Here is a 21,825-nt window from a genome sequence, read left to right as displayed (position 1 = left end):
CCTCTAAGCTGGAGGGAAGACAGAAAGTCAGGAAGTGGAGTGAGAGTTACAGACGAGGGAGAAGGGTGTTATTAGACCTGAAAACAGGAAAATCTAACGTGTTTTACATATGGTGGGGATGGGGAAAGGGCAGAAAAGGACCTCGGAGAGCGTGCCTCTCTCAGCTGCTTTCATCAGTATGGATAGAACTAAGCCTGGACAGAGGGTGTTCCAGGTGAAAGGTGCCTCATGGGTAGCAACTCTAAGGTAAGAGCTGTGATGCATTTGAGGAATTAAGTTCACTGTGAAGATGAGGCTGAAAAGTAGGCAGAGGTCTTGATAACTATTTTAGGTGCTTAAGCTTATTTAATTTGTATTTGGGATCCACTCAAGGAAAGTAGAAATGATCAGAGTTATGTTTTTAAGAGAAGAATAGATTGGAGCAGAGGAGAAGAATTGTGTATATAAAAACTTAGTTTGAAAGTTCCCGAGGTTGCCCAAGTGAGAAATGATGGCAGCTTGGACTGGGTGGAGGCAGAGAAAGGAAGTAGATAGAGTTGAAGGATATTTAGCAGGTAGACACTGTAGGACTTTTTGATTTAGTAGATTTGGGGAGGGGAGAGTGGGAGAGGAAGAAATCAAGAATGGACTCTGCAGTTCCCATGTTCAGGTGATAACAGGAGGAGATTCATATTTGAAGAAAAAAAAATGAATCTTTTAGACATATTTCAGGATGATTACAGGTTTTTCAAGCCAACATTTTCCCGTTTTCTAAACTTTATTATTTAAAAGCTGTTTTTATATATTTATGTAAATTGACCATTGTCGTCTTTGTGCTACCTCTGTTAGGTTCATAAGCCTACAGGATTATAAACTCCATGAGGACGGGGTCGCTTCTTATACATCCCTGGAGTTTTTAATAGTGCCTAGCTTTTTTTTTTAGGAAATATTTGAACGAATGTCACTTTATTTCGCTTCCTTATTTACATGTCAGTCACCTTGAAGATTGAGTCCTTAAAGCGCAGGCGGAAAGGAGTCATGATAATCTTTGCATTTCCAGTGCCTGGTACAGAGCCTGACTCACAGAAGGGCTCAGTAAATGTTGGCTTTTGTTTCCGTTGTTATTCTCTTAATCATAATCATCATCTGCCATTTAAGTACATTTTAATTTTTGTTTATTTTTACTCCTGAGTGTTAAGTTATGATAATTTAGGGTTTTATTTTCTGGGAGAGGGGTGATCCTCAATTTAGATGGTTAGATTTAACTTTCAAAGGCCAAATCTTTGAATGTTATACTGGCTGATATAGACATTATTTACTGTGCTTAATTTCAGATACATCTATATAATGGGAATACAAGAAAGAAATGAGAAATTGTTTTATAGAATACTGCAAGATGATATTGAAAGTCTAATGCCCATTGTATATACACCGACAGTTGGTCTTGCCTGCTCCCAATATGGACACATCTTTAGAAGACCTAAGTAAGGCTTATTTTTAAAAATATATTTGAAAATGATTATTGTGTAGGAAAAATATCACTCCATGACACCTATTACATTTCTGTTTTACTTGTTGCTGTCTTATCTCAACCACATTTCTCATCTCACAAAAGCTTAATTTGGACAAAAAGAGATTAATAAAAATGCATCACATTCATATCTTTTATTTTTGTAGAAATAGCATCATTCTTTCCTAACCTTGTTTAAGTTATTAAAAAAAAAAAGGTACTCTTAATTCTGGTGGCACATTCTCCAGAATTAATAATATTTTGATAATCTGGCCAAATTAAGAGATTGATTCTCATTTTTTTCTCAGCTTTAATTGCTACTGTTTGTTCTTTTTATGAACTTTAATGAATTTTAATTTCAGATAGTTCTAGCACTTCCAAATAGTTTAAGTGGAAAGGGACTGGAGCGGGTATTGACTTGAGTCTTTGAGCAAGTCACTTTATGCCTCTAAATCTGTTCTCGCATAATAAAATAGGGATACGAGTACCTATCAAAGAGCTACTAAGAAGGTCAGATGAGGAAACTGATATGATAGTTGTTTGTAAACTTATAAGCATTATATAGCTGCTATTTTTACTTAATTTGAGTATTCATGTCTTGTTCGTCTAAACTGTCATTTTCCTTAATCCTTATATATTTCCCATGTCCTACTTGCACGTTGATAAAAATGTAGAAATTCATTATGTAATAGTATTTATCTTCATTCTCCCTCTATCTAGTCTAGTGGCTTTCAGACTTTAATGTGCATACAAAAAACCTGTGGGACTCACTTAAAATCTTGATTCCTGCCAGCTTTCCTCTCCTTTTCATTACCAAGATTCTGATGAAAAAGAGAAAGGTCTGGAGTCCGGACTTAAGGAACACCGTTGGTGATGGTGTTGCAGGTAGTCCCTGGAAGACATGTTGAGAACACTGTCTTTTCTGTCCTGTGTGATGCCATCAGTTAATGTGGCTAAAACATTTCCATGGTTATTATCCAGCCGTTCAGCTTCTTTTTCACTTAGAATAGTGGTTCTCAATCCAGAAAAAAAAAACAAAGGGAAACTTTAAAAAATGCTGGTGCCTGGGCCCCACTTGCAGAGATTCTGATTCAGTTAGTCTAGAGTTGGGCCCAACTGTTGGTGTTTCATAAAGCTCCTGATGTGATTCCAAGATGCACCCAGAGCTGAGGAGTAATAGGAAACAGAGAGAGAATGACTTTTGAGTGAGGGCAGATACTGTGCGTCATTCATGCTGCAGTGGTTTTTCTGTTTGTTTTTTACCTGTAAAGTGGTCAGTAAATCTTGTGGGTTAATTAATCTGAACTCCAGGCCAGCTAAATCATCATCTCTGGGAGTGAGACCCTGGCATTTTAAAAAAGCTCATCAGATGATTCTATTATGCAGCCATGGTCGAGAAACTGTTTAAGTTGATTTGAGCTAGGATAGTAATGTCAAAGGTAAGATATCAATGAGAAAGTTAGGTTTAAGAACCACTTTGAAGGCCCTGGGGACCTGTTGGCCCGCATTGCTGCCTAGAACTTATGTTTCTTTCTCCTTCCCTTCCTCCCTCCCCTTTCCCTTCTCTCTCCCTCCCTTCCCTCTCCCTTCCTCTCTTTCTTTTTTGAAATCTGGATCGATTATCTCTGTTGGATGACAGTATACTGTGTATTTAAAAGAACTCTTCACTTTTTCTAATGCTTCAAGGATGTTATCTTTTATGTGAAATTAATGTGATTTTCTTTTCCTTCAGCTCCTTCCAGCTCCTTCAAATTTCAAATATTCAGTTTCAGTGCATTTTAGCAGTAGTTTATTTAGCTATTTTATGCTATCCTGCATTGGTGGTTTATTTTTATATTGCCTTTTATTGGAGGTGTATTGAGTTTATTTGAAAATGATATGTGGATACATTTCTTTTTTCATAAAACGATCACATCATTTAATAATCTTTGTTGCAGCTACTATGCGAGCAATGCAAGTATAGTTTGAAGTAGTTGGAAATGTTCGAAAATAAACCAGTGTGACTTTGCTAAATCTGCTTCGAAATTATACTGTGTCTTTATGCTTTATTAAAATATCTAACTATTCCAATTATGAACAAAGACTTAGAAAAAGCAAAAAACTGTTGTGAAATGCAAAGGTGTTTTTGTTCTGTTGCAGGGGATTATTTATTTCAATCTCAGACAGAGGTCATGTTAGATCAATTGTGGATAACTGGCCAGAAAATCATGTTAAGGTACTAATAGCACAACCTTCCTTTTCACAATGTTTTTTCTTTCCTTGTAAGTTACCTCTAAATTTCCAGAAACAGTTTATTGTTGTTCTGATTTTTTTTGCACTTCCATACATGTAGATTTAGTGCTTTGAGGAGAGCATGATAGTAATAACTACAAAATGGGTTACTGGTACAGAGTTTGACTTTGGGGAAGAAACTGGAGCTCCAGTGCACAGGGTGAGCCTGCTCGCTGTCAGCACCGCTGGTGTTGCCTGCCTTCTCTATATTCCTTTTCTACTTCAGTTAGTATTATTATTTTCTATTTCAATTAATATTATTCCATTTCAATTGATATTAATCAAATAATACTATATTATTAAAATGTCATAAAAACTTATTTGGCGGGCAGTAGAGAGGATTTATTATGCCTTTTGTTTTTTTTTTTCTAAATCTAAGATAGGTTCAGATCCTTAAACAAATGTAAAACTTTTCAGAGTTGCAAATCTAGTAAATAATATTGGTCAATCTGGCTGTCTTTTGTAAAATAAAATCTAATGACTTACGATCTGTTAGGCTTTAGTGTTTATTATGTGCAGTAATCTTACTTGCCTTTATTACATGTCTTCTTCACTAAAATAGTCTTTGATGAATAATCATTAGTTCTGAGAATCCCGAAAAAAAATTGGTCAGATAATTAAACTCATAGTATTATCTTTAAACCTTGTAGGTAGATATAGTTTTTATTCAGGATCTTTTCCTTCATCACCATTGCTAAGGTTTTTCTTGTTCAGCCTAGGTTGTTACGTTAGAGTAACATGTTGTTTCTTTCTAAAATCTTATTTTTCTCTTACAGTTAATCTCTTTATCAGAAGTTTGTTCTCCTCTCTCTTGTTTAGTCTTTGAGAAGACATTTAAGTTGATCCTTCAGTCAGAAGCATTCTGTTCTTAAACCAAAGACAGAGAAAATCAAATCTCGCTAATTCTCTTTTTGACATCTAGATTGTAGAAATCCTAGAATCTTAAGTATACTTGATTGGTATGCTTTGGAAGTTAGTCAAGAAGCAATTTTATTTTTAAAAGTGAGAGTGAAAATGTAAAGAAAATCTTTTTAAAATGCTTTTCTTTAATGTCCTAAATTTCACAGCTTTTAATTTATATATTTTGATTTTTTGTAATCAAGGCTGTTGTGGTGACTGATGGAGAGAGAATTCTGGGTCTCGGCGATCTGGGTGTCTATGGAATGGGAATTCCAGTAGGAAAACTTTGTTTGTATACAGCTTGTGCAGGAATACGGCCTGATAGATGCCTGCCGGTGTGTATTGATGTGGGAACTGATAATCCGGTGAGTAAAATCATTTTCCCCCTCTGATCTTCCTCTCATATTAAAAAAAAATTTTTCTTTTTACATTTCTCATTTGAAAATGTTAATCTTTGTCTTAAACTCTGCTTTTAATATTTTTACAAATACTAGTAAATTAAGCCTTTTAAACATTTCTTGAAGAAGGGCAATAAGGTTTAGAAAACTATAGTAGTAATTTTTTTATTTTGCATTTTTAAAAAATTTTTTATATATGTTTATTTATTTAAATTAGTTTCAAGTATACAATACATTGGTTAGACATCTATATTGTTCATAAAACGATCCCCCCAATTGCTCCCTCCCTCCCCTGGCCCTCCACTTAGCCATCATATTAATGTTAACTGCATTCCCTCCGCTGTGCACCCCATCCCTGTGCCCAGCTGTCAACTACTAATTTGTACTTCTTTAACCCTTCACCTCATTTTCCCAGCTCACCAACCCCCCTACAATTTTTATTTTATAGAATATGTTTAAACTGGTTATGTAACAAAATGACTTATTTCTACATTTGGTCAATTTTATAGGCACTCTTAAAAGATCCATTCTACATGGGCTTATATCAGAAAAGGGATCGATCGCAACGTTACGATGATTTGATTGATGAGTTTATGAAAGCCATTACTGACAGGTATTTTTTTTTTAAGTTTGAATATATCAAAGCATCTTTAATTTTTAAAAAAATTACAGTTTTGTTTTGTTTTCCTTATCTCTTGTAAAGATAGGTAGAAAGAGATTCAATTTTTGAGAACTTTGGTTCTTTCTTGCCTGATCAGATGTGCTGGTACAAGTTAATACATGCCTTGCTTTCCTGACTTACCTGACATCTTGACTGAAGTCTGCACGCACCACTCTTATACATAACTTCACTGTCCAGTTCTTTCAGCCCTTGGCATCCAGGCTCACTTCCCCATTCCAGTGAAACTCTTTCACACAGCTTTCATCTTTTAAATTCACTTCCGTTCGGCCCTCTTCTCTCTCCACCTCTCTGCAGCATCTGACCAGGTTTTCCACTCCTATATCCTTGAAGTTCTCTCTTCTGACTGTTAGAAGACTTTCCTAACTTGGCCTTTCTCCCACCTTTTTCTTTATTTTGTCATCTTCATGGGTTCTTCTTGCTCTCTGTTATTGAATGTGGATGAGTACATAGTTTTCTTAGAGTCATGCAAGCTATGACCTTTACACATGTGACACTGAAACCCATGAAAACGCATCTGTGGAGCCCCACCAGTCTCTGAGAGCTGTATTTCTAACAGCTGGAATTCACCATACAGACATTCTGTTGCCCATTCATATTCGTGTCCAAAACAACTCCTTCCTTTTCCAACTGCTTATTTCCTATGTATCCAGCTTCTATATTAGTGGCAGTAACATTCACCCTGTTACCAAAACTGACTTGGTGTTATCTCTGAGTCTTCCTTTTTCTCTGTCAACCTCCTACACAATGTCAGTCCTCAAATCCAATTGGTGCTACCACTTAAATGCCTCAGAAATAGATCTCTTTTTCATGCAGATTCTCATCTCTTTTCTGGATTCTTTTAAACCTTTCTCCAATTTTCCTCTTTTCCAGTTCATCTTCATCCTTCCACCATAGTAATCTTTTAAAAATGTGTACTTCATTATATCATTCTTTTGCTTGAAATCACCCTGTTTTTTAATCGCCGTAAGATAAAGTCCAAACTCTTTACCTTATGACCTAGCCCTGCCCTACCTTTTAAATTACTGGTACATAGACGATATTAAGAAATTAGTTTTTTTTCGGAGTCAAAGTTGACATATCTAAAACTAAACTTTTCATCATCTCAGAAATTTCCATCTCCCACCTTTCCTGTCACTTGCCTACCTTAGACAATCAAATAGTATCTTCTTAGTCATCTAGGATGCCTTGGCATTTTAACAAACTTCTCACTTAACTTCAAGTTCTATCTGTTCTTTCTAATGTCTCATAAGTATCCCTTTTACTTCCTATGGCCTCTACTTCAGAATTTTTTGGCCTCATACCTCAGTAGCCTCCTAGCTGCCCCTGTCTTTCTCATCTCTCCCCACACTAACATGTTCTACACATCTTTCCTGAAGGGAGTCTTAATGTGAATTCTTCCCTTCTCTGAAGCCTTTAGTGATTCTACATCAGATACAGAATAAAGTCCCCATTCTCTAAATTGGCATTTAAGATTCTCCCTTATCTGGCCCCAAACTACCTTAACCAATTTCTCCATTATCTTTTTATATAAACCTTCAAATATATAGTCAGACTGTTGAAAATTTAGGGTCACCAAAATATACTTTGTTTTTCTCCCTACCTCTTGACTTTTTGTTCTTTCAGGGCCCCCAAAAAGTCCTACTTCCTTTTCAAGCCATCCCTTATACCCCTTCTCACCAAGATGACTGATTTTTTTTTTTTTTCTGAATGCCAATGAACTCATACAGCAATAATTTTTTGCCTCATTTGTATATTTCTTGTGTTGCTGTTTAACTGTTAATGTCATGAGAATATACATAACAAATACATACTTTTTGAGATGAGGACAAAAATCTCTTTTTTGGAAGTTATTTAGTGCTTATGTGTGCCGGGCACTCTCGTAGGCACTTGGAAAGAGTTATACATATTGATATTCCATAGGTTCACCATGGTACTCCTTTCATTTTAAGCACCTCATAAATTTTTTTGAATGAGAAATAGATTTCCAGATTTTGACTCTAGTCTTTCATAGGCTCTGAAAATTGCCAGATGGCCTTAAATGAACTAACAATACATCATTTTTTAATGCTATCATGAGGAATATTAGACAGGAAAGCTATTTTAATAGTGGTATTTTTAACACAATCATTTGGGGTTTTGCTGTTTTTTAGATATGGACAGAACACACTTATTCAGTTTGAAGACTTTGGAAATCATAACGCATTCAGGTTCTTGAGAAAATATCAAGAAAAATATTGTACCTTTAATGATGATATTCAAGGTAAAGCAAAAAGAAAACTTTAGGATTTTGATTCCTACTTTTTAAACCCTTTGCATGTGACTGTTTTTAAAATTTTAAAACCTTTATTTCTCTCATAGGGACAGCCGCAGTAGCTCTAGCAGGTCTCCTTGCAGCACAAAAAGCTCTTGGTAAATCACTCTCAGAACACAAAATCTTATTTCTGGGAGCAGGAGAGGTAAGTTTTTGTCAGCTTTTTAGAATTTAAAACCAACACTTTCTTTAGCATTGGATATTGGGGCATAATGAGCTTGTAATTTCATTGAGATAGAAGGATCTTGTAATTTAAGATCTCTTTTGTAAAGTAGGTAATTTAAAATGTGTTTAGAGAATATCACAAAGAATCAACTTTTGTGTAATTTGTAAGGAAAGAATAAAGCAAAAGTTTCTCATAAGAGATAACATTCATATATAAAGTAATTAAAATATTGCATCATATTCTAGTCTTTCCTTTTTAAATTTATGTCTTTTTGGACAGGCTGCCCTTGGAATTGCAAATCTTATAGTTATGTCTATGGTAGAAAATGGCCTTTCAGAAGAAGAGGCACAGAAGAAAATTTGGATGTTTGACAAATTTGGTTTATTACTTAAGGTAAGGTATTAAAACTTGGAGAAGCAAAAGAATGTTGTCGTAATGATATTTTTAGTTTGATGTTTAAACTATCATCAATTCTTAAAGTCTTGTCTTTCGCTAGACTGTCCGTATTGGACTAGTTGTGGCCCTTCCAGTATTCTCTCAGAAGTCCTTCAGTCTCAAACTTGTGCCTTTTATGAAGACGCTTGCTTCATATACAAATCATAAACTATTTTGTCACCAGATTCATTTGTTCTTGTTTTATTCTCTGACTCTTAAGGGATCAGATAATCATACAAATAAGATTGTACTTGACCCTTCTAAAACTAGGTTTTTAACGGGAACTCAGAAATTTCTAGTTAAATGGTTAGCAGGACATCTGATGTTTGATCAAAAATTCATTAATTCTTTGGAGATCATAATCCCTTAGCAATTTAATAGAAATCTATGGACCCTTTCCCCAGAAATGGTTCATATTCCTGAAGCCAGTTCATGGATAACAAATAGCTTCTATTTCAGGTTAGTTTAGTGACCTCTGGACATGCCTGCCAGTTTAGGTAACTTTCATAATCAGACCTATCTTGTACACAATGCTCTTATATTTTTTGCCATATATAGTGATGTGGCAGTTACATTTCATTTATATCTTTTTCCCCCTAAGGAAATTAAATAATCACTCTTTATTTAAAATAAGTGAGCCCTCTTACAGGAAAATATGAAAGTAAACTTCTTGCCTCCTCACCTCTGAGATAGAAACCACATTTAGAGTATGTTCATTTACAAAAGAAAGAAAAGGTCATTTATGTCTTTGGAGCAATCTTATCAATGTACTTTGCTCCAGTTCTGAAATCTTTTCTTCTTAATTAGTACCAACATTCTATTAGTACAGAAAATAAAAGGAAAAATTTAAGTGTGTGAGTGAAAAATCTTGTGTGCTTTAATTAAGCATAATTTAAAATACTCGTAGTTTAAAATATACTAGACATCATGCTAAAACTACATATATTATTTCATTTAATCTTCTCAGAAATCCTACGGAATTTTACAAATAAGGAAACTGAAGTATAAAAAGGTCAGGTAACTTTTCCAAGGTCATCAGATCATAACTGATGGAGATAGGATTCATACCCCAGTAGCCTGTGAAGCTTGTGCTCTTACCCATTCAACTGAGCTCCCTCTCAGATGAGCTGTAACGCTGTATCTAAGATGCAAGGATTGTAAGACACCATACTTTTAGAAGGCTGTTGGGGGGATGATATGTATTTCTACTGGTACACAATTAGTTTGATGCTTCTTTTTGTGATGTTGGTTTTTACAAATGTTTCGTGATGATCATACTTATAACAAGTCAGGTCTTCATTAATTATAGTATTGTTTAGCACAGGTGAGAATCCCCTATTCATCTGCAGGTTAAGAGTATATTTTCTTTTTAGGCTGTACAAGTAGCTTGATCTATAGATTTCAGTCATTCCTGATGACCTAAAACACTGCCCTCCTTTTGAGACTTTGAGAGTTTCCTGTTGAACCACCATGTGCGAGAGCTCTGGTCCTCATGGAGTACAAGCATAAGAAGCCACTATTCTGAGACCCTGGTTCTGATGAGGCTATAGTTCAGTGCATTTAATTAATTTCCCAGCCAACTGATGATGGTGTGCAGTTTTTCCCAGCCGCTACTAGTTTTTTATCTGGGGTTATTCTGGAGCTGTGATGGAAAAATTCACCTTTGCAGGGGGCATCTTCTCTTTTGCCCGAATAAGGATATAGATTTCTTGGCCTGCTTAGTTTTTGTATATAATATGTTTCGCCTCCTTTAAACCATTGAGAAATTCTTCGTTGTTTTAGTTTGTCACTGGACCTCTCCTGGCTTTGTGACACTGCTAAGGATTTGCTTTTTATAGTTTGTGACTAGGGTTTTGGGGAGGAAAGCATTTTTCTTTCTTTAAGCATCTAGAACCAGAATTCCCTATTCCTCTTGTTTCTGAAGTCTTGATAGTCCAAGTGCAATTCTGAAATTCTAAAAGCTCTGAAATCCCATAGTTTTTTTTTTGAAATTCATCTGGTAACAAAACCAGAGAGGCTCTTTGTAGTCTTAACCTTTTGTACTTCGTGTGACTCTTCGTAAGTTTTGTTCCATTGTGGGTTACCCATTCAGAAGTATTTGTAATATTTGATACATTATTATAACACATTCCTAAAATATGAAAAATTCTGAATTCCAGCATCAAGCCCAGATAAGGGATTGTAGGCCTCTATGCCATTATGGATTTAGGAGAAATTTACAGAGTAAATGCATTTTTGAGAGGGATTAGAAAGTTTCTGGTTGTATTGGAATTTGATTTCTGTTTTATATTTGGATTTATGGATACTATGAAGATAGAATTAGAGGATATGGGTTGAAGGGGAAAGTAAATGAAAATGCATTCCTCTTGTAGAAGTAGTATATGACTTGTAATGATATCTTTTCAGTTAATCCTCAATAAGCATTTACCAAAAAAAAAATACTGTATTTTATGTAAAAATTCAGGGACGGAGAGCTAAAATAGACAGTCATCAGGAACCATTTGCTCACTCAGCCCCAGAGAACATACCTGACACTTTTGAAGAGGCAGTAAACATACTTAAGCCTTCAACTATAATTGGTAAGTAAAGTTGTTGACAATTCATTCTCTTAACTCTGTGTTGCCAGTCATAACTACCATGCAGGATTAATAAAAATGAAATGATAGATTTTCCAGAGCTTTCAGCATATATGATGTTTTTTGCGATAGCATTTTAGTTACAGTGTGTAAAGTTCAGTTAATGTATGTTGCTTGTATTTTAAATTGCTAGAAGCCGTTGAATCAATCTTGCTTTGTTTTTAGAATTGGTGTGACTGTTGGTCTCAAAATCTGGAAAAGACCAAGGTCATTTGACAGACTTTATCAAGTAAATCCTATGCAGAGTCAAAGATTTTCGCTGGCAACAAAGCTGAAAGCTTTGGTACATTTTCAGAGTCAGGTATTGCATAGCTGCCATGAGACTATGCTAACATGGCATTACCTTCATGGCAGAAAATGTAACAGTCTTTAAAAGAGGAGCTATTTCATTTCCTATATAGTTGTAAGATTTGTATGTATAATTTTTCTTTGAATTTTATCAGCTTCATGTCAGAGCCCTATTGAATGTTTAATAGTAAAATAGTCCCAGTGAAGTTTCTATGGTCTGGAAAAGTATGTCATTATTAGTTTCTTCGTTGATTATAACTCATAATTTTTAGAACAAAAAGAAATTTTAAAGATCATCTAGCCTAAGAATCTGTGCATTGACTCCATCCCTGGAGAGTCAGGAAACAAAAAGAGAAAATTAATCGTTTTAGAACTGATGGACTCCTAAGAATACGACCATGAACCTCCACATGGTAAAACACTGAGTATAAATTCCTTTTTTACATAAGAAAAACAGGCACAGAGATGTTAAGGAACTTGCCCAAGATTTGTGAATATTTCATATAGTCAGGAGTGACAGCAAGCACTAAAACTGGGCTCCAGCCAGATCAGTATTTTTCTTAATTATAGGACAATCTATAATACGGAATTAAAAATTAATTATTTAACTACTGAGTATAAGTCTTCTTACTGGATGAACTGGATAAGTACTTAGCAGAGGCATCACTTAAGTCATCCCTGGATTCCCACTCTGGGCTAAATGTTCTTCCTCCATGCTGTGCCTCCTTCAATACTGCATACTTAGCACCCGTTCCAGGTTTTCTGGTTTTCTGTTTACTTTTTTTGTTTTTCTCTTAACTATAAGGTGCTTTTATTATACTCATTTTTGTATCCTAATGGCCTGATACAGTATCTGAGACATTGTAGGGGCTTGATAAAAAGTCATTAAACTGAACTATATTGAGAATGTGGGTTGCTTTAGTCAGCATGATCTTTTATCCCTTCTAAATTATTTTGTAACAAGTACCACAGAATTTAACAATTTAACCCTTGAGTTGCAAGTTATCCTTTTTTTTTTTTACATATTTTAATTGTGATAAAATACACATAACATGAAATTGGCCATCGTAATCGTTTTTAGGTGTACAGTTCAGTCGTGTTAAGTGTGTTCACATTGTTGTGCAGCCAGTCTCCAGAACTCTTCATTTTACAAATCTGAAACTCTGTGCCCAGTAAACAACTACATTCCCCCAGCCCCTGGTAACCACCATTCTGCTTTCCATATCTATAAATTTGGCTACTCTAGGTACCTCATATAAGTGGAATCATACAGTATTTGTCTTTTTGTGGCTGGTTTACTTTACTTTAGCATAATATCCTTAAAGTTCATCCATGTCGTAGCAAGTTTTATCTTCCTAATTAGACATAGTGATGTATTAGTCTTATACTCTTTTTTATTTTCCACAGTTTACTATGTCTGGGGTGGACGGTAGATATTTAAGTGAAAACTTAGCATTTTGTTGTCTTTCTTTTCTTATTTTTAAAAATTTATTATTACTTTTTATTATAGTGACATTGGTTAATGAAATCCAGGAGGTTCAGATTTGGGATTTTGTTACCCATAGCATTATCTCAGCAATGCAAAATCTATCTTTGTAGTGGGATCTAAGGCTCTGCTTTTGTTATGTTAAACCTATTCTAGAAATGCTGTTGATAAGAATTGCTTTATTTTATCTGTAATGAAGTTGCTGTTTTCCGCCTTATTTATTACAGGAGTTGCAGGAGCTGGCCGACTTTTTACTGCTGATGTACTCAAAGCCATGGCCGATATCAATGAAAGGCCTATAATATTTGCATTAAGTAATCCTACAGCAAAGGCTGAGTGCACGGCTGAAGAAGCATATACATATACAGAGGTATTAATCAGTAATAACTGAATGAATTGGTCTGTTATTTTCCCTCAATTAGCCTGGTAGTTATACATTCTTGCATAATTCTTTTCTTGGTTACTCTGGAAATTACAACATGTGTCCATGAATTATCAGATTCTGATATATTATTGCTTATAACACTTCTGGAAAGTAATTACCTCATAACTGTATTTTAACCCCCTCATGCCTTTTGTGCTGTTGAACATTTTAATTCTCTATATTTTAAACCCCAAAAGACATTGTTGTTTTAAACAAAAATTATTTATTTAGATTTACCTACATTTTAATATTTGCTGTTGCCACTCATCTTTCCTTCATGTTGTGCTTCTATCTAGGATCATTTTCCTTCTATCAGAACTTTCCTTAATATGGGTCTGATGAATTCTCTTGATAATTTCTTTATTTTGCCTTCATTTGAAGAATATTTTCACTGTGATTAGAAGTAAAAATTGGTAAATACTTTATTTCAGCACTTAAAGATATCATTCTGTTGTCATCTGACTTCTGTTTTTCTTTTGATACATCATTTTGTCTTGGGTTTAAGCAGTTTTGCTACAGTGGACCTATGCGTGGTTTTCTTTGTCTTTATTTCCACTTGTGGATTGTAGAGCTCTTGAATATGTGGCTTACTATCCTCTTTTGGAGGGTCAGGGAAGTTATTTTGGAAATATCCCTGATTTGGTCACATTCTCTCTCCTCTTGTGGGACTCTAATTATGTGAATGTTTAGACTTTTTCACCATATGTCATATATCTCTTACACTATTTTCTATGTATGTCATCCTGTTTGCTTGCTCTGTGTTTCAAGCTGGTGATTTTCTTTGGACTTATTTTCCAGTTTGCATAGTCTCTTTTTAGCTGTGCTAATCTGTTGTCAAGGTCTTAATTTTATTGTATTTTTCGTTTGTAGAATTTGTATTTGATTCTTTTTATAATAATTTACTAATTTAATGACACAGACTTAAAAGCACATGTTATAGAAATAATCAATTTACAAATACTGCTTCCTTGCCCTCACATTTCAAGAAACAATTCTTCTGACCCTCTTTACTTGTTTTTCATCAGTGTTTATGAGGACCATTTTTTTGAGTCATCAGCTGTCTGTAACGAATTTTTACTTTTATCTAAATTGTTTGAGATTTAGTTCTTTTGCATTCTTTGATACTGCCACTTATTGAGTTATATCCCAGTTATAACTTTCTGCTTATATATCATTAGGGCAATTGTTTTTTTCCTAGTGTTCTGTAGGGATATGTTTGTAATTTCTACAATGTAATCACTTTCTGTATTGTTCTTATAAGTGATCTTTGTGCGGCTCTAGGAAGTCATTTTCATTTTAACACAAACTTTTTGTTTTTTAATTTTTTTTTCAATTAGAGTTGACTTTCAGTATTATTTTATATTAGTTTCAGGTGTATAGGAAGTGATACCCAGCAGTAATCATTGTTAGATAAATGTGGAGATAAATGTTTTTGTCTCTAATCTATTTAAAAAGATTTTATTATAGAAGATTTCAAACACATACAGAAGTAGAGACTAGCATAATTAACTGCCATGTGCCAATATCTACCTTCAAAAATAATCAACTCTTCGCCAGTCTTGTTCTACATTCTACACACCCCAGATTATTTTGAAGCAGATCACACAGACATCGTATCATTTAATTTTAAATATTATAGTATCTCTCTCAAAATTTAAGGATTTAGAAAATTATAATCGGTATCATCACACCTCACAATTTTGATAATAATTTTTAAATGTTTATTTATTCCTTTTGATTGACTTGTAATGTTTGGCCAAAATTTTCTATCTTGTATTTAATTTCTTGAATATATGAATTCTAATCAGAGTTAATGTCTGATAGTAATAAATATCTTACTCAGTCCATTTCTGTTATCTTTCTTCATATCGGTTATGCAGTCTTTGTCTTTTTGTTAAAGTTTAGTTTTATTTTTTGCTTGTTTCTTTATTGAGTGCTAGATAGCATGGACGAAGAACTATAGCAGTAATTTGAGGCTCTGGATGAAGCTTCCTTCAGAGGGGCTCTACCCTTATCTCTGGTGGCTGTTAGTCTGGGCCCCTCGTCATAATCTAATCATAGCCCAGTCCCTGTGAGGCCTAATCTTGTTCCACAGTTTATCCTTTCTCCTTATGTGCACCACTTTGGGTATGAATCAAAGCCCTCCGGTTTTTATCAGCATCCTTCACCCTAGTGGTCACTGAACTTTTTCTCTCTCTGACATCATGAGACTCCTGATAGCTTTGCTGCTCAGGCTATCAGGCATAGATTTTGCTTTTCTATATTGCCAAAATAAAGTCTCTTGAATATTTATTTCCAACAGTTAAAAAATTGTTGAAACCTTTTCTTTCGAAATCATCTTCAAAGTCAGCATATAGATATCAAAATAAAATCAATCTCTTAAGTGTACTGTCTTACCTTTTACCAAAACATGGTATTACTTTTACCTTGATTGTTCATTCTATTCACCAGTCTTTACTACTTACAACTATTGCTTATTGCCCCCAATATTAAATCTTAAGTCTTTTTTTTATATAATTTAATAAAATCAATAAGTTTCAAGTGAAATCTGAGTCTTATACAATGACTATTGGATAAATACACCCAATGTATCATGGCTTTGGCATTTCCAAAAAACAAAAAAATTTAAATGTTTTGAGCAGTTACTAGAAGAGTGTTCAAACATTTAAGAATTTTAATTTTTGAAAGAATAAATATGATTGTAATATATGTACATTATTGGAATAAATAAAAACTCCTTGAGGAGACTAGTTTGATGTACTTTCGCCAGATTTAAGATGAAACTTTTTTCATAATTTTTATAACATTGAAATTGGGTTATCTCTTAAAAATAATAAAAAAGCATTGTGTCATAGTTTAATTTCTTAATATTACATAAAATAATGGCATACATTTATATATTTTGAGTCACCGCTTAAAATTTTCATCTTTTGTTTTCAGCAGAGAGCTGTCTTGGTGTTACTCTCTAACAGGGCAACATGCTATTTTTTCTGGGGCCAATGGTATGGTTACACTAGTGACTCCTTTCTAAACTGCCTAACGGGGGTTCATTATTAGCATAACAAAAAGACCATGGGCTTTGGAGTTATAAAAAATCTGGATTCCAGTTTAACTACTACAATTGAGATGTGTGACTTTTTACAAAGTATCTGGAAATATTTAAACTTTAGTGTTCTGATTCTATTTTATCAGTGAAATGGAGATGATGATAACCTCATAAAGGTTTTATGTAGTCTAAATTAACTGAGTTAATACGTAGAAAGCCCCGGTACACAGCCAAGGACAGCAGTTGTATAGTAATTGGTAGCAATTTAATTTTTGATCTTTTCCCCTTCATTCACAGGTATTTACATCAGTCTTTAATATTTGGGATGGTAGTTATTGGCCATTTACATTTTTAAATTTTTTTTAAGGAAATGGAGGTGTCAGATTTTTAAAAATTTAATGGACATTTTCCAACTTTCTTCAGATACATGATATGCATGAAACAAACCTCGATAAGGATTTTAGTGAAAGGATTATGTTATATATCAATTATGTCTGTCTGCAAGTAACATTGGTCTGCTTTACTATAGTATTTATTTATTTGAGTTTACCTCAGTTTTCTAGTCCATGTAGAGTAATAAAATTGAGGTTATTTTGTTTTTTAACAGGGAAGGTGTTTGTTTGCCAGTGGCAGTCCATTTGGGCCAGTGAAACTCAGTGATGGTCAGCTGTTTACACCAGGTCAAGGAAACAATGTATATATTTTTCCAGGTAAGTGCCACCTTTATTTATGTTATAGAGTACTAATTAATTACATATAAATACTTCATTGAACTCTTTAGAATTTAAGATTAAAATGAACATTACTTGTAGGATTTTGGTATGAATATGCAGAGAAACTCAAGGAATTCAGCAAATCCAACTTATTCTATTTCCTCTGAAAATGTATATATTCATATTGTTCATTAAATTTGTTTTTATTTTAGAAATGTATTACATGGTTTAAAAATATGCAAAAGGAACAGAATGTTATAAAATTATTTAACCTTCTTTATTTCCTCTTGGTGTACCTCCTTATCACAGTTCTCAACTGTGACCATGGTCAGAGGTGAAATATAATAGTACACACATACCTTCAAATACTGTGCTTCCTCTCTCTACCTCTCAGTTTTTGTTATTACTACTTTTAGTTTTCCTGGTAGTTACCTTTATATAATAACATACTTAGAGAGCTTTTGTTAGCAACTTAAGATAGCTTTTAGCTTGCCACAGTGAAAAATGAAAAAAATGTTGGTGTTTTTTCTCATTCCATCTCTCACTTTTGGTTAGTTAATATTTCTCATTGTAGAGAGATTTTTGGATATTTATGTTGTATTCTGTTGTCTTCCATGCTTTATCTCTGGATTGATTCTGAAGTTACACGATCATATAAATATTATTCATTGCCTAAATGAGAGTGTTTTGATAAATAGAAGAGAATATGCAATGCTGTATCACAAAATTTTTGGCACTCAGTCTTTCAAGTGTCAAATATAATGAATTTTTTAATTCCTTGCCAGCTTGCTTCATTTTTTTCTTGATACTACTTCACAGTGAGTTATTTCCTGTGTCCCATATTTCTTTATTCTTCTCTCTCTTGTACATGTGTGTTGTTCCTCTCTTAGTCTTGTTTTTTTTTTTTGGTCTGGAATACATCTTTAAATTCGTTTCTTTTTGTTGTTTTGTTTTGTTTTGTTTTTTTAAATAGAGCATGAATGAAAACTTCCTGAGTTATTACATCTTTAAAAATGTATTTTATCCTCTTGCTTGATAGTTTGGTTGGGTAGAAATTTGTAGACTCAAAGTCTAATTAAGATTTCATGGCAACCACCCTTGAGAACCACCCGAAGACTAGCCAAACAGACTCCTATAACTAAAGATATAAATAAAAAGATTGGTAGGAGGGGTGGTCCCACACCCATGTGTGGCAGCTGGGAGTTGGAGGGATATCTGGGCTACTGAGGTCCCCACTGAGGCGCAAGGGGTCCCAGCCCAGAGTACCAGTGCCAGGAAGAAGAGTCCCCACAACAGCTGGCTGGGAAAATCAGCAGGGACTCAGTCTGGGTGAGACAAAGGGCTACTGTAGATTCAGGCGTCCACTTAAAAGGCCCCGAGCACAGACTAGCTCACTCATAAACACTCCCCATTAGCTCCAGAGAAGGGACAGCAACTCGAAAAGCACCAGGGATATGTAGGGAGGAACTGAATTATCTGGCTTCGGGATGAAGGCTAAAGGGGCAGCTCTCTCAGGACTAAATTGCCAGCAGGCACCATTGTTTCTTTGGTGAGCCCTCCACCTGCACTTCCTACAGGAGCAGATGGCAGCAGAGGGTAGAAGAGGGCAAGTCTGAGTCTCTATGAACCTGGATAACACTGCTCTCACCCTACCCTGGTGATTCTCTGTGACCTACCCACCCACTCAGTTCACCTGCCCAACCAATCATCTTTCAGAAGCCAATCCATACAAACCACCTAGCCTGGGCCACACTGTGGACTTTCCTAAAATATCTTAAAGGCCACAAACCCCAAACAACCAGCAGCCCTACTCCTGGCACTAATGGCAGACAGCCTTAGTTCACAGCATGACCACTCCCTGGCACCTCCAAGCCTAGCACAGGCAGCCACCAACCACAGATCGCTTTGTAGCCCTTACCAGTTAGCCCTAGGCCAGACACAGGCAATAACTGACCTTGACTTGCACTAGAGCCCCTCCCAAGAGGCTCCAGAACCAACAATTGGTGGTGGCTGGCTTCAGACCACACCAGAGCACCACCCAGTTAGCACCACAAATGACATAGCCAAAGAGTAGATTTAGCAGGCACCAAAGGCCAACTAAAGCACATCCTGCTCTATAAGGTCAGCCTCTGCACAACAGCTTGTCCTCTGTAGTTGTTGCCAGTCCTTGCAGCCACTGAGGGTCAGTCGCACCCACTGATGTATCAACAGTAATTAAGGCTCATCTACAATAGGACAGCATACATAACCCACACAAGGGATACTCCTGGGCACCTGGCTCAGATAACCAGAGAACCTGAGCCACTGGGCCCCACAGGACACCTACTACATAAGGCTACTCTGCCAAGATTTGGAGATGTAGCAGATATATCTAATACATAGAAGCAAGCACAGGGAGGTAGCCAAAATGAGATAAACATGTCCCAAATGAAAAACAAAACAAAACAAAACAAGACAATACTCAAGAAAAAAAAACTAAACAAAAAGGCAAGCAATCTATCAGGTGCCTAGTTCAAAACACTGATTATAAAAATGTTCAATGAACTTAGGGTAAGAGTAAATGATCTCAGTGAGAACTTCAGTAGAGACAGGAAACATAAAAAAGGAGATAGAAAGCATTAAAAAAGTCAGAAATGAAGAATACAGTAACCAAAATGAAAAATAATACATTAATGGAATCAGTAGCAGATTAGATGAAACAGTGGATTGAATCAGTGATTTTGGAAGACAAGATATTGGAAAAGATCCAGTCAGACTAGCCAAAAGGAAAAAATTTTTAAAAACGAGGATAGTTTATAAGACCTGAGACAACATCAGGTGTAACAGTATGTGCCTCATAGGGATACCAGACGAAGAGAGAGAGTAAGGGATGAAAAACTATTTGAAGAAACAATGACTGAAAACTTCTCTGATCTGGCAAAGGAAATAGATGTACAAGTCCAGGAAGGGCAGAGAGTCCCAAAGAGCAGAGAGGCCCACACCAAGACACATCATAATTAAAATGCCAGATCTTAAAAGCAGCAAGAGAAAAGCAGTTAGTTGCTTACAAGGGAGTTCCCATAAGACTGTCAATTGATTTCTCAACGGAAACTTTGTAGGCCAGAGGGATTGGCACAAAATATTTGAAGTGATGAAAAGTAGGAGCCTATAACCAAGATTACTCTACTCAGCAAAGCTATCATTTAGAATCAAAGGAGAGATGAAGAGCTTCTCAGACAAAAAGCTAAAGGAGGTCATCACCGCCGAACCAGTATTACAAGAAAAATTAAAGGGATTTTTTTAAGAAGAAGAAGAAAAGAAAAATAAAAAATATGAATAATAACAGTAACTACATACCTATCAATAATTATTTTAAATGTAAATGGATTAAATGCTCCATTCAAAAGACATAGAGTAGCTGGACAAGAAAACAAGACCCATACAAATGCTATCTACAAGATACCCACTTCAGATTGAAAGACATACAAACTGAAAGGAATGGAAAAAGATATTTCATGCAAATAGAAATGGAAAAAAAAAACTGAAGTAGTAGTACATTAGACAAAAGACTTCAAAACAAAGGCTATGACAAGAGACAGAAGACATTTCATAATGATAAAGGGATCAATTGCAACAAGAGGATATAGCCCTTGCAAACATGTATGCACCCAATGCAGAAACACCTAAATATATAAAGCAAATATTGACAGCATCATTTACAATAGCCAAGATATGGAAACAACCTAAGTATCCATCAATATACAATTGGATAAATAAGATATGATACATATTTATAACAGAATAATACTTGGCTATAAAAACAAATGAAATCTTACCATTTATGACAACATGGATTGACCTAGAGAGTATTGTGCTAAGTGAACTATGTCAGACAAAGACAAATATCATGTGATTTTACTTATATGAGGAATCTAAAAAGCAAACGAACAAACCAAACAAAAACAAACTCATAGATACAGAAAACAGACTGATGGGAGAGGTGTTGGGGAACTAGATGAAAAAGGTAAAGGGATTAAGAAGTACAAATTGGCAGTTACAAAATAGTCACGGGGATATAAACTACAGCTTAGAGAATTTAAGCAATAATATTATAATAACAAAAATGGTATCAGGTGGGTGCAAGATTTATCAGAGGGATCACTTTGTAACATATAAACGTCTAACCACTATGCTTTATACTTGAAACTAATACAATATTGAATGTCAGTTGTAATGAAAAAAATAATACCATTATTTTGCAATCTCTAATGAAATGAAATAATGGATGTAGGCATTAAGCATCAGTGGCTGCTAATGTCACAGAAAGTTAGTCAACCAGACATTTTATACCTCTTGGCAAAAGAACACAATACCATCAGTGAAGTAGTCTCCCCACCAAAATCAAACCTGAATCAGTTAAAGCCTGTAGGCCCAACCACCAGCTAACTGAAGCTAGAACAAAGGAGCATGGGAGTGCAGTCAGCAACATCCAAACAGTGGAAAAACTCTGTAAGTCAAATGATTCTATTTCTTCAGCAAACATATTGCAAAGAGAATTGGTGGTTGGGAGTGGTAGTGGGCAGGGAGAAAGAGGGAAAGAG

The 21,825-nt window shown here is 35.0% G+C and overlaps 1 protein-coding gene across 1 annotated transcript in view; it reads left to right on the top strand.

The window, feature by feature from the left end:
- ME2 (malic enzyme 2) overlaps positions 1–21,825 on the top strand; it is a 47,325-nt gene that overhangs the window by 17,503 nt on the left and 7,997 nt on the right. The window contains exons 4-13 of the mRNA XM_039841448.1: positions 1,314–1,463; positions 3,629–3,704; positions 4,864–5,025; positions 5,568–5,671; positions 7,891–8,000; positions 8,099–8,196; positions 8,497–8,610; positions 11,117–11,231; positions 13,290–13,432; positions 17,140–17,242. Coding sequence (XP_039697382.1) covers positions 1,314–1,463; positions 3,629–3,704; positions 4,864–5,025; positions 5,568–5,671; positions 7,891–8,000; positions 8,099–8,196; positions 8,497–8,610; positions 11,117–11,231; positions 13,290–13,432; positions 17,140–17,242 — 1,175 coding nt within the window. The remainder of the gene's footprint in view (positions 1–1,313; positions 1,464–3,628; positions 3,705–4,863; positions 5,026–5,567; positions 5,672–7,890; positions 8,001–8,098; positions 8,197–8,496; positions 8,611–11,116; positions 11,232–13,289; positions 13,433–17,139; positions 17,243–21,825) is intronic.

The sequence above is a fragment of the Pteropus medius genome, unplaced genomic scaffold (genome assembly GCF_902729225.1).
Source record: "Pteropus medius unplaced genomic scaffold, Ma_sr-lr_union100, whole genome shotgun sequence".
Taxonomy (NCBI): domain Eukaryota; kingdom Metazoa; phylum Chordata; class Mammalia; order Chiroptera; family Pteropodidae; genus Pteropus; species Pteropus medius.
Note: the sequence above shows the minus strand (reverse complement) of the source record. Positions and strands in the feature narration are given on the sequence as shown.